Here is a 14221-nt window from a genome sequence, read left to right as displayed (position 1 = left end):
GAACACATGCAACTTGGAAAACCCATTCAAATTTTGATCACAAGGATCATATTGCTAAGCCTGATGTAAGAGGTTGAAGTACTTCTTGTCGAAAATGGATCACAATTCACACAAATATAGTGACAAATAGATAGATCGGTTAAGGCAAGTTGGGTCATAATTTCCAAAGTGGCGACCACTAGCATGTAGTGGCTAGAGTATATCTTCCGCCTAATCACTTCCGATATTGTCACAAATAAAGTACCATATTTATTGACATGTTCAACATTGTACATCAGACATATAGAGACATTTGCCTTTTTGTGAATAACTTCCAATCAAAGCAATTGATAGATTAGAACTAAAAATTATCCCAGACCTGAATATAATTAATAACCTTTCTTTTATAACACTTTGATGTTGTTGTTGTTGTTGTTTTGAATTAAGCACAAAGCTACACAATGGGCTATCTGTGCTCTGCCCACCACGGGTATCGAAACCCGGTTTTTAGCGTTGTAAGTCCGCAAACATACCGCTGAGCCACTGGGGGGCATAAAATTTTGAAATGAAACATTATGTTAAGATGGTTATATCTAAATTCAGGTTTTGTGTTTTGTTTATAATGAAGGGATTTGTAATCACGCTTAATTATAACAATAATTTATATACATATAAACGAATAACTTGGCAGATAAAGTGTTAGCAGTTGTTGTTTGTGCACAATAAGATAACCATTTGAAACTGATCTTTTTTTCTGTTATTTACGCACTACTGTCACTTCTTCACCTGCCTTACTCTCATCAGTAGAATCTCAGATGCATCAAGCATGTTGGTGTTGGAAGAGATATGGCTATGTAATGGTAACAATGAATCCTCTAGTTACTACAGAACCAGAATCCCAGGTGATCAGATGCATCAAGGGTGTTGATGGTGTCGTTCTGGAATGGGCATGGCTCTGTCATTGTAACAATGGAACCCCTAGTTACTATAGAGCCAGAATCTCAGATGATCAGATGCATCAAGCTTGTTGGTGGTGAGGTGTTGAAAGGATATAGCTGTGCCCTCGTAGCAATGGAACCCCTAGTTGCTATAGAATCAGAATCTCAGGTGATCAGGTGTATCAAGCATGTTGATGGTGTCACGTTGGATAGGGCATGGCTCTTTCACGGTAGCAATGGAACCCCTAGTTACTATAGAACCAGAATCTCAGATGATCAGATGCGTCAAGCATGTTGGTGGTATCGTTTTGAAATGAACATGGCTCTGTCATGGTAACAATGGAACCACTAGTTACTATAGAACCAGAATCTTAGATGATCAGATGCATCAAGCATGTTGGTGGTGTGGTGTTGGAAGAGATATGGCTGTGTCCTGGTAACAATGGAACCTCTAATTACTATAGAACCAGAATCCTAGGTGATCAGATGCATCAAGCATGTTGGTGTGGTGTTGAAAAAGGATATGGCTGTGTCCTGGTACTGGTAGCAATGGAACCCCTAGTTATTACATAACCAGAATCCCAGGTGATCAGATGCATCAAACATGTTAGTGGTGTGGTATTGGAGGGTTCTATAAAAATTTAACAGCGTGAGAATACATTCCCGTGAGAATACATAGTACACGAGCAGCACCAGATGTTTAACCAACTAACGTTGTTCTGTAACAGATCTATTGGGAATAGTCAAGAGGAGTCCGATCTGTAAAAACATGCGGCGCATCTCTCATCACGAAAATATCAATGTTGTTGCACGTGACACCAATTGGGTTTGGAATTTATGTACATGTATGTACATTATGTACACGTCACATTACATTGTACAACAATTTTTTGAAAAAGTTTTGCTTTCTGAAAAGTTTTTGCTGATTGTGACAGGTACCTGGTGGGTATGCATAAATATAATTTTGGTTTTGCTTCATCACGTAGGAACTCTAAGAAATAGACAGTTAACTGTTTACCGGCAATAACGTTTATGTTTCTAATACGCTATTAAGTTCAACATAATTAAAAGTGTTTTGCTCCTGATTTTCGTTTGTATTCAATGTCCGGTGCTTCAGTGTTGCAGTGTCCAACAGTAGTCAGCAAGCATTGACGAATTCCAGTTGCCCTAATATCGTTTTTCCATTGTAGCAATGTCCTGGTGAAACTAAAGATTTCGATGAAACGGTACGTGATGGGCAAATTTGAATGTGATTTTCGTTATCAGCAGCCAAAAATCTATAAGGACCATCCAAAGCAAAAACTTTGTTGTGCAGTGTTATTAATTATTCAATTGATTTTGGAATATTTTTAATTTGGCATTGTAAAATCTTGTTGTTTCATTTGGAGTGTGTTTTTTTTTATCATTGGCACCTTAGAGAAAATTTAGAACTTAGAACTGGCCTAACTAACAGAAAGGTTGTTTATATTTTCTACTAGAACATAATACATTAACATTTTCTCTCTTGCTTGTTTATAACATTATTTCCTTACTTCTGTCTTTGTCCGATACTATAATGTCTGGTAGTTCTCAATGGTCTCTTACAATAGACACATTAGGTTTAATACAGTAAGCGTTTTGACTCCATAACGACTTTCTGGGATTGTATTCTCAGCAAAGTGGGGGCAACTTTGGACAGGATAGTGTTCCTCCAGTTCTCTAGCAATCACCAGCCTCCCATTTATAACCCTTAACGACTCCTTCTATCAGCTAAACTGCAACTTCGACTTGTCCATAGTTATACCCTTTGTTTCTTTTCCTTTTTCGTTTAGATAGGTGAACGCTTCTTTTTCGCCTAGAATTTTCAAAACATTTTCCCACGTGCACTTGTTCTGGCATGCGTGTATAGGTTTACTAATGTAGAACCGACTGTGGAATGTGGCTGAACTGCTGTAACGCTAGTTACACATTGTCTTTCCCCTCCGTCGTCACTAAATTCTTTCGTGCAAGATATTGTTGATAGATTGGCCCAATTTTCTATACCATGTAGCCTTTTTAATAAGGTTAACTGGACTCCTAGATAACTAGATTCAATATTATAAGAAAAATATTAATAAAAATGAAAAGATGAACAAACTAGAGAGTTACATAATACATGATGAACCAAGTCCTAAGTACCTTAACCCTCTAAGCATCATAAATAAGAAACTTACAGGCCAAATAGTGTTAGATTTGCTGAATCATAGACACAAACGAAGCTCTATTTTAAAGGGATTTTGTATGTAAAAATAGGATTATGTGTGTGTAATATGACTACGAAGTGAAACTGTATTTGTTGTGTTTTTTGCTCTTGTTTTTTTTTTTTTTTATTTCCTTCAAAGTTACACGAGGGCTGCCTGCGCTAGCTGTCCCTAATTTTGCACTGTAAGACTAGAGGGAAGGCAGCTAGTTATCACCACCCACCGTCAACTCTCGGGCTACTCTTTCACTAATGAATAATGGGTATGGCCGTTATAGCACCCCACAGCTGAAACGACGAACGTGTTTGGTATGACGGGATTCCAACCTGCGAGTCTGAGAATACGAGTCGAGCGTTCTGACCACCTGGTCATGCCGGGATGAACTGTATTGTGAACATCGACTAATAATGCGTTGATACATAAGTGAAACTAGTGAAAATACATGAGTTAAATATTACCCCATGAATTGAACGTGGCACGAAAAGGTAATGTTAATTAAAACTGCGGACAATGAACAAAATGTAACATACTGTAAGTGATACAACAGTGTAATAATGGATTGTACTTAGGATTCAGCAATGATGTAAAGATAATAATATCATTTTTCCAGAGTCTGGAAAAGGTCAATGCCGAACCTGACCATCCCTGATCGAAAACATGGTCTGAATCCCGATGAAGATAATCTTATCAAAGGGCAGAGAATTATAGCTTACATTTCCGTTTGTGTTAGTAACAGTACATGGACTGTGTAACTCTAAACTCTAGTACAGAGGTTGAGTGTCCTCAAGGTCAATGAAAATCATAGGTCAAGGTTACATTGACAGTAAACTAAATAATTTGAAAACGTTTAATCCAAGGTGTGTGAATATAGGTCAAGGTCACACTGAAGGTCTTTTCATTTTATTATAAAGTAGCAAATGAGGATTTTATACATGATATAAAGAAAACTATAACTTTGAAAGTGGGGAATTGTTTGGTGTGTGTTTAAGATTGGTTACTTCAAAAGCAAACAACGTTGCGGGAAGGACTGAACCATCTCTCAGTGCCTTTTTATCTTCCTGGTACAACTATGTTAAAACTTTTCAGTTCGTTTTTGTTTTATTATTATTGATGTCCTCAATTTTCTCGAGTTAAACAACTATTACGTCACGCAAGGTATAACAGTAAATTAAGATGAAACACTTGTTGGCCAGATTGGTGGTTAGGGCGATCTGCGAGCAGCAGGATCCAAACCCGTCACTGAACACTCTCGCCCTTTCCCATTTCTGATGATGACGCAGTTAGACGTCGAAATATGTTCAATGTATGAAACTGTTCTAAATCTCATGGTATTTTATCCGTGTGTAATAAATTATTAAATAAAAAATGTTATTTTAAGACTGAGAACGGATTAATTTTCTAAAATATTTGTGGAGTTTATTTATTTCAAGTTAAGCACAAAGCTACACAATGAGCTATCTATGCTCTGCCCACCACAGGTATCGAAACCCGGTTTATAGCGTTGTAAGTCTGTAGACGTACCGCGACTACACTTGTGTTAAATTTTCAATTACGTAGACGTATAAAAGAAAACAAACGTTTAATGGAACCCAAAAAATAAACCCCAACAGCTACAAAAACAAAATAATATCTTTCAAGGTTAGTTCAACACCATACATTAATTTTAAAATTCTGTGTTCCACGAAGTTCTCAAATTTTTAAATTAATGTATGGTGTTGAACTAACCTTGAGAGACATTATTTTGTTTTTGTAGCTGTTGGGGTTTATTTTTCTGCTTTCCCTCTAGTCTTACACTACTAAATTAGAGATGGCTAGCAGCTAGTCATCACCACCCACTGCCAACTCTTTCACCAACAAATAGTGGGATTGACTGTCACATTATAACGCCTCCTACGGCTGAAAGGGCGAGCATGTTTGGAAAGACGAGAATTCAAACCCGCGACTCTCAGATTACGAGTCGAGTGCCTTAACCACCTGGTCATGTCAGGGCCCTTTGAATTATGTAAATTACTAGTATATTTTACGAAATTATTATAAATAAAAGGTATCACTTTATTTACGAAACTGGTGTTCTTCCGTAAACGGAAGTTAAACAGTTTTTTTTTTTTACTGTCATTTTAGTCCTCCTTTAGCTCATCGGTGAGTCTTACATCTAAAATTCAGTTTTAGATACCCGCGGTAAGCAGAGCACAAATGGCACGTCGTGTAAGTGTGCGTGTTTAATACCAAACAAACATACAAAACAAATCTTACAGTTTCTGTGTGGCTTATAAACCTTCTAGTAACATTTAAATGATCCAAAAACATTAGTTTAAGAGATACAAGAAACCCAGATAAACACTGGTAATAAATTAAATATACTTATTGGAACAAGAAACAAACAACGAAACAGAAAAGTTTCTTGACAATAAACATGTAATAAATAATCGTTATAGTTCTTTACTAAATTTCCGTCACACCAAACATGCTCGCCCTTTCAGCCGTGAGGACGTTATATTGTGGCGATCAATCCCACTATTTGTTGGTAAAAGAGTAGCCCAAGAGTTGGCGGTGGGTGCTGATGACTAGCTACCTTCCCTCTAGTCTTACACTGTAAAATTAGGAACGGCTAGCGCAGATAGCCCTCGTGTAGCTTTGCGCGAAATTCAAAAAACAAACAATCTTTACTAAAATATAAAAAAGTACATGGAAATAGCACATGTGAAGATGTTCAAAGCCCTAGTGGTGATATTCACTAACATTATTTCAGGCATAACTCAAGATCATACAACTTTTGTATATTTCTGTTTAGTCTTTATTGAACGCATAAAAAACCTCACACTGATAACTGAACTGAAGTTCATGCCGTTCTTTAGCAGGAAAAAATTCTCTGTGCATTATTTCTAATAAATCTTTATCTGTGTAACAATTATGGGCCTGGCATGGCCTAGCGCGTTAAGGCGTGCGCTTCGTAATCTGAGGGTCGCGGGTTCGCGCCCGAGTCGTGCCAAACATGCTCGCCCTCCCAGCCGTGGGGGCGTTATAATGTGACGGTCAATCCCACTTTTCGTTGGTAAAAGAGTAGCCCAAGAGTTGGCGGTGGGTGGTGATGACTAGCTGCCTTCCCTCTAGTCTTACACTGCTAAATTAGGGACGGCTAGCACAGATAGCCCTCGAGTAGCTTTGTGCGAAATTCCAAAACAAACAAACAAGTAACAATTATATTATTTATATATACCCGTCTAAGCTCACCATATATTTAGGCTTAGCTAGCCGCTTTTATAAAACGTAGTCACGATATTTAGTCCTTATTTACTGATTATTTCTTTAAAAGTTAAAATCAGATACTTCAGAAGTCGATTCTCACGCTTCAACATACGTCAGTTTAACTTAGTTGCTGTCTGTCCTCAATACACGCAATAATCACAACGTTCGTTACTCAGTTTGAATATGGACTTCATTTTTTAGCCTTATCTTCCAAGAATCCTTTCTTTAATGAGGCGTCACCACCTTATATGGTTGAATTCCATCTGTCCCAGCGTCGAGTAACAAGCACCATTAGTAACGACAACAAAATGTATAATTGAATATTTATATTATCTAATGTTGCTGTTTAGCGCTTGTTTTTGGACCAGTTTTGAATAGGAAGTTTGTTTACAACAATACTGGTCTCATATTTCTTTATACAAAAGGGTTTACTGATATCAGGTTCCTCGTTATATAACATACAGCGTATAGTAAATTAAGAGTTTCTTTAATGATTCACAGAAGAAAAAAACATATTTTGTCAAAGAAAGTCACGAAGGAGGAAGCTAAGCTACGAACAGTAAAGACTGTATGACGACATTACTTTCTCTCACAAAGACTAGAACTAGGCACGAACTAGTGGTTAGCGTATTGGATGGTTCAATGTTCGATATTTCTTGCCACTGAACAAGTTTCGCATCTTTAGTTGCGAAAGCTTTATAAAAGTTTTTTTTTTAATTTCCCGCAAAGCTACACGAGGGCTATTTGTACTAGCCGTCCCTAATTTAGCAGTGTAAGGCTAGAGACAAGGCAGCTAGTCATCACCACCCACCGCCAACTCTTGAGCTACTCTTTTACTAACGAATAGTGGGATTGACCCTAACATTATAACGTCCCTATGGCTGAAAAGGCAAGCATGTTTGGTGTGAGGGGGGTTTCGAACCAGCAGATTACGAGTCGAGTGCTTTAACCACCTGGCCATGCCGGGCCTATAAAAGTAAGAATCAATCCAGTTGTCTGTTTCATAAATATGGGTAAACCTCTTTAAACACCCCTCTATCTGGTTAGTAGTTTAGAAATATGCATGTCTATACCTGAAGCCTTTGGGTCTCAGACCTAAACGTTTAAGTCACGTGCACATGAGGTGCAATTAAGATCGCAAATTTCTATTCCTGTTTTCATGAATCAATAGGTCCTCTCGAACCATAACGGACCCGGCTTAGCCAGATGGTTAAGGCGTTAAACTCGTAATCTGAGGGTCGTGGGTTTAAATCCCCGCCGCACAAAACATGCTCGTTCTTTCAGTTATGGGGGTGTTATAATATGACGTTCAGTCCCACTATTCGTTGGTAATAGAGTAGCTCAAGAGTTAGTAGTGAATGGTGATGACTAACTGTCTTCCCTTCAGTCTGCACTGCTAAATTATGGATGGCTAATGCAGATAACCCTCGTGTAGATTTGCGTGAAATTCAAAACAAGCAATCCAACCAAAACTTTAGAACAAACACAAATATCCATACTACTTGTGTCAGTAAAAGTTGACCTTGTATCCTTAATTATTTGTAGCCGCGGCATATCAGCTCATTGAACGGCTATTAGTTTTTGTTGTTTTTTCAAGTACAAACGTTTAGCTCATAGCTCCGTCATCTCTTGACCGATTTTAGATCTAATAACAGCTCTGGATTCGCAAGGTCAAACCCTTTCGATTATTGTATTTACCACACCAAAAGTCTCATAAATTAATTTACTCTAATCATGCCTAAATGAATTTCACTTTAAGGGTATCTGGTAGAGATCTGGATGAGTAATAAAATCGAATCAGGTCTACTAGCGCTCACGCTTGATAATACTAGTGCACAAAACTATAGCTAATAAATATACTCTAATTCTACCTTAGATAATTTCAAATGCCGCGGCTATTGAAGATTTCCTCTCGTTATTTTTATAGCGTGATTAAATATAAATTTTCAGATACCATATCAGTGACCAGTAGTTCCACTTACCGCTCTGTGTTTATCTCCAAAGTTAATTCCTAACTGACCCATTGCCCTGATGATGGCCATCAGACTTTGAATGGTATTACTGTGAACCACTGGTTTGTACTGAAGACATTCTTCATCCGAATAACCCATCTCATGAATGATTCTGAGTGGAAAGGTATTGAAGATCGAAATCTTAATGTCAGAAAATACATATACAATTTTATTGTTATTTACGGTATCGGAAATTCTTCCCTTATAACAGCTAGTAATCCATTATTACAGTATTCTTAATAGTGCATATCAACATTAAAGTAGACTACTTAATGAGCTTATAAGCTATGAATAACAAAACAACTGATGAAAACAAAGACAATCGCACGTTTAACAAATATTTCACTGATTGCAACCACGGCCTCGTTTTGAAGACCAAATAAGCTTGAGCTACTCTCACCCCAAGATTAACTTCCGGTTCTTAAGTTAAACAAGTGTGTACAAGGTATTTCAGTTTTCACCTTATGATGCCTTCACTAGAGACACCATGGTCGTTATAAATGAAATATTTGTGGGGCGTACAATTGCCTTTGTCTCAGTTAATTCTGTAATTTTAGAGTTCTACCGGGTATCGACGGTTTCAGGTTTTAATTATATATGAATAACTGTTTAAGAAACACGTAGCACAAGGTGGCGCGTTTCTTTTTCCAGTCTGAATCAAAATTTTATATCATTGACAGATAAAAAAAAAAATCAAACTACAGAACCATATTATAATATACCATATTTATGTATCTTAAAGCATCATTACCATACAAAACACCGTTCAAGATCGATTTACAATTCACTGAGGAGCTGAATTGTTAATGTCTACATAAAACATTTTGTACGCCAAAAAAAAGCTACGTAACTTGTATCTAGCATACACCATTCTGTATTTAAGCTAACATCATGCACATGATTCATATAGGACGATACTCACTTCATCTGTTTGACGATAGTACTCTTCCCGGATTCTCCTGCTCCTACAGAAGGAGATAAAAATATGACGAATAAAAAAACAAACGAGTGATAAACCTATTGCTGTGCGACTTAGATATCTTCGTCCACAATTCGAGTACTAGTTACTTGACTTTCGTAGGTCGTGCTAACGAGTGGGAAGTTTTTAACTTCTGATACAAGTAAGTAGCTGCTTTGTTCAGAGGTTAATTATTTTGATGTTTACTAGTTCAAGTATATATAATGTTGTACCACACACTGTATTGTCAAAATTGTATATTTAGACACTATACTAATAGGAAAAAATAAGTTTTGTCGCCTACAACAGTGTTTGTATTAATTACGGACTATACTGCTGATATCATCAAATGCTGGCCTACATCTAATTGTTTAGACCTCCATCCTCCTGGAAAACATCATTCATATCCAGAGTTTGGTTCCTCAGAACAGTTAAATTAAATCCAAGTAGAATCTGATATAGTCAAGACAGATTAGGGATTGTATTTTCTCTAAACTTAGAATTCTGAACGAATGGTGCATTGTTTAAGCCTAAGGAGGCATGGACCAAACAAAACTAATTTCATAAATAAACAAAATCCGAAATTGTCCAAGACTCTAAACTGTGACAAGGATTTCATGACACAAGCGTGACCACAGATGGGTCTGGTTGGGCCACGGTCTGTCCGTTGAGCACTTAGGCCTACCCAATTAGAGTTCTCACGCCATTTTTGCCTCCCTGTAACTTGTGTCCAAGAGCTTGTACATTCCTTACAGTGCATCGTAACTTCAAGTCCAAAAAAAATTTGTGCATGATTATGCCACCAGTTCGTGGAGTTCTGGCCCGGCATGGCGAAGTGTGTTAAGGCGTGCGATTCGTAATCTGAGGGTCGCGGGTTCGCATCCCCGTCGCGCCAAACATGCTCGCCCTTTCAGCCGTGGGGGCGTTATAATGTTACGGTCAATCCCAATATTCGTTAGTAAAAGAGTAGCCCAAGAGTTGGCGGTGGGTAGTGATGATTAGCTGCCTTCCCTCTAGTCTTACACTGCTAAATTAGGGACGGCTAGCACAGATAGCCCTCGAGTAGCTTTGTGCGAAATTCAAAAACAAACAAACAAACAAACAATCGTGGAGTTCTTTATACTTACAGACGTTGAGTACGTTATATTAAAATGTTGTTGAAGCCTTGCCGAGTCACTAAAGTCCATATTCCCATGTCCAGTCATACTCTATCTAACGACCTGGTTTCTTTACAACAGTCTTGCGGAATAGTTTCCACTTAATAATACACTGTAGTAAGGGGACCCCGGTTTACGGACTCTTTGCTTTTTTGCTTCTGATATTACCAAAGCTACATAAGAGCTATCTGCCTTGGTTGTCTCTAAGTTTTATCTTATTCGAGTGGAGTTACAAAATAATTATTTGCCTGAGTTGTCCCCAATTTTAAATTGATTCGAGGATTCGAGCGTAGCTACATAAGGTTTGTTTGTTTGCTTTTAAATTTCGCTCAAAGCTACTCGAGGCTTAGCAATGATTCGAATCCGTGATCCTAAGATTACAAGTGGAGCGCCCCCTACCCACCTGACCATGCCGAACCCTTAAAGAAGAATAGATCAACTAAATTGTAGAATAGACGGCCAAACTATAGGATACATAATAGCAAATACATTATAAACTGTACAAAAATACATTTTCCTCATAAAGCCACTCCGAAATAATGTTTTCATATTTGCAATTGTAATTTTAAGGGGGGGTAGAGAATACAGGTTAATAAACCCGCCACGAACACTAAATATGGTAAATATTTAGGTCAATATAGTTAGTGTAGGACTAAAATTAGATTTTCTGACTTGGAGTTTACATAAACAATAAAGAAAACCTAACAATGTTCTCTGTTAGAAGTAATTAATGTTTCCTAGAAGAAATAGCAACCTTACAGTTCCCTTCTTTCATTTTCAATAAAACTATCTTGGTTTATCGTATTACCCCATTTAACAAACATACATGTACGTACTGCGTTGATATTTCTTGATGACGAGAGAGCCACTTGTTAACCTGAAGATGACCTAGGAAGGTCAAAACGTTGTTCTCTGCTTATCAAGTGTTAATACCCATACCAGCCGTTCTGATATACATTTTTGCATTGATATTTGTTGCCCTCATCAGTCATTATCACATATCACTTTTATTGAATGGGAAAATATTTAATAACGTGTTTATCAGTAATCGATGCACACCAACGATTTCCTTTGCGTGCTGTATTGTTTTTGCACTGTTAAAATATTAAAAACATTTAACGTTTAAACCAGTACTTCAACTAAAACACTGAGCAGTCTGTCAACGTATTTTATCTATGGTGTAATTTTATGCCGAACAAAAAACACGTAACAAGAGTGTGTTTGTGGGATAAGACGCTCTAATTCCGCGTGTCTATAATTTCGCCTTTGCTTTCCCGGTAAAAATTTTCGAGCATGCGTGTAAGTGTTGATTCTGTACTTTCCATGAAACATATTAGGAACATGTGTTTTGACTTGCGTCCAAATACACGGTGGTTATAATGTCGCTATGATATTTCTTAATAGTGTGTAGGGCCTTCTTGTGGTGCAAAGGAACTATACTAAAGTTCTATATATTGTCATATCATCATGAACTGCCCAATCTCTGTGGAAGTAGCATCCTTAAGTTGGTGTGCGGTTGCTAGGTTATCAATGGACCTACGTCTTCAGAGAAACAGCTGTCAGGAAGAGGGGAGCAGGGTGGAAGTATCAACTTTTTAGTCAGTTGTAGACATAAGCTATGGTACCAAACGTTATAAACCGGATGTTATGAACACATTCACGTGAAAACATTGTCTAGTTACCAATCATCATGGAGTCCCTCCTCATCCATATGGAGAGACTTGGCAAGTTTTTAGCAACTACAACGTGCAGCATGAATCCCAATCCGAAAGTTCTACGAGATCCATAATGACAGACTTTCAAGTCATGAACACGTGTGATAACGTGCAAAAAATACAGATGGTTATAAAGCTCTATTCAAAGTGACCATGGTAAACCAGTACAATAAGCCACTGTGCTTCCACGTGGATGAATCTAACAGAAAGGGACGTAGCACTTCTACAAATGTTTGTAGAATCAATTTTCTTTTGGGTACCCTCTCTGTCTCTGAGGATTTTCTAACAACTTGTTGGCAGCATTTCAGTTCTTGTCTCAATACTTCAACCACTTTGTTACTACATCTCTACCATCGTGTGCCAATTTTAACAATGTACTGTACCTCCCACTATTAGCGGAACAATAACGTTTGTTTACAGTCATTAAACAAAACAGTAAGAATGAACTTTCCATTGTTACTTATGTGCAAAATCATTTTCCATCTGTATGTTACAGAATGTTCCAAATAACCATTCTGGCTATAACCAACTTTGAACAAAGAGTTCTGCAGAAGCTGAATGAACAGTATGTTTTTCACAACTAACATCAGTCTAATTGTTATTATGTTTGATAACAGCATAATAATCACGCCATCTACCTTATTGTGTTTACATGACAATATAGTATATTAAAATACCATGATGTACAAACAACCATATGGACAATATATTGGGTTCGAGTATCATGTGTAGGTATGGAGATGTAATAGATTCGAGTAAAGAGTGATTTCAAAACTACGTTTAAATTTGTCAGTTTCAAAAATTTATATCTTAAGACTGTTATTAATGATCAATATAGAAGTTTATAATGTGATTATTGTTATTGTTTTCAAGTAAGCACAAACCTATCTGTGCTCTGCCCACCACGGGTATCGAAACTTAGATTTTAGTGTTATAAGTTCGCAGATATACTTGGGGTCAATGTGATTATTACGTTAGAATTTCTGATTAACATGAAAATTAAACATAGCTTCAGAGTTATAATTAATTATTTAAACACAAATTTAATAAATAAACCAACTGTATAAAAGTCACTGGTAGAAAGAAATCACTAGTTTATACTAAACAGATTAATTTCATTGATTAACAAATTTCTTGGCACTTTTGCAACTTTTTTTTTTTAATTTATTTAATGGGCTGGCATGGCCAAGCGCGTAAGGCGCGCGACTCGTAATCCGAGGGTCGCGGGTTCGCGCCCGCGTCGCGCTAAACATGCTCGCCCTCCCAGCCGTGGGGGTGTAAAATGTGACGGCTAATCCCACTATTCGTTGGTAAAAGAGTAGCCCAAGAGTTGGCGGTGGGTGGTGATGACTAGCTGCCTTCCCTCTAGTCTTACACTGCTAAATTAGGGACGGCTAGCACAGATAGCCCTCGAGTAGCTTTGTGCGAAATTCCAAAACAAACAATTTTTTTAAGCCAATAAAGATAAACATTATCCAAACGCCAAGTCATAAAACTTAACTTTTACCATTAATGACAGAAATAAATCATTTAAACGTTTATCTAAGGGAGATACATAAATCAAGTAACAGCACAAGTGTGAAATGTCATTGTTTCACTCATATGGAAAGACATAAAACTACATGTTCATACATCATGTTAGAATTTATATATAAATACACTGCTGGACAAATTCTTAAGGTCAATGAACATAAAGAAAACGCCCACCACGGGCATCGCAACCCGATTTTTAGGGTGTAAGTGCATACCACTGTGCATAATTCTAAACACACAAAAAACATAAAAAATATGCATTTTGCGTTGTTGGACTCAACCACTTATTTGAATAGAGCTTCTAAAGATGAAGATAAGGAAAGGGAAAATAAAAAGAAAAAACTTTTGTAGCATTTAAAGGTGAATTTTACAGAAAAAAAAGAAAACCTTGCAGTCAAAAGAACGACTCATGCTGATTAATTTTGCATTAATTTTTATAAAAACATATGTGCTAATAAATGAAT

The 14221-nt window shown here is 37.2% G+C and overlaps 1 protein-coding gene across 2 annotated transcripts in view; it reads right to left on the bottom strand.

The window, feature by feature from the left end:
• LOC143238025 (guanine nucleotide-binding protein G(i) subunit alpha-1-like) overlaps nt 1-9444 on the bottom strand; it is a 35582-nt gene extending 26138 nt beyond the window's left edge. For both annotated transcript variants that reach the window (XM_076477913.1, XM_076477914.1), the window contains exons 1-2: nt 9317-9444; nt 8365-8506 (exon numbers count right to left, since the gene is read on the bottom strand). In XM_076477913.1, coding sequence (XP_076334028.1) covers nt 8365-8506; nt 9317-9321 — 147 coding nt within the window. In that variant the 5' untranslated portion in view covers nt 9322-9444. The remainder of the gene's footprint in view (nt 1-8364; nt 8507-9316) is intronic.
• Nucleotides 9445-14221: the final 4777 nt, after the last annotated feature.

The sequence above is a fragment of the Tachypleus tridentatus genome, chromosome 13 (genome assembly GCF_004210375.1).
Source record: "Tachypleus tridentatus isolate NWPU-2018 chromosome 13, ASM421037v1, whole genome shotgun sequence".
Lineage (NCBI taxonomy): Eukaryota > Metazoa > Arthropoda > Merostomata > Xiphosura > Limulidae > Tachypleus > Tachypleus tridentatus.
Note: the sequence above shows the minus strand (reverse complement) of the source record. Positions and strands in the feature narration are given on the sequence as shown.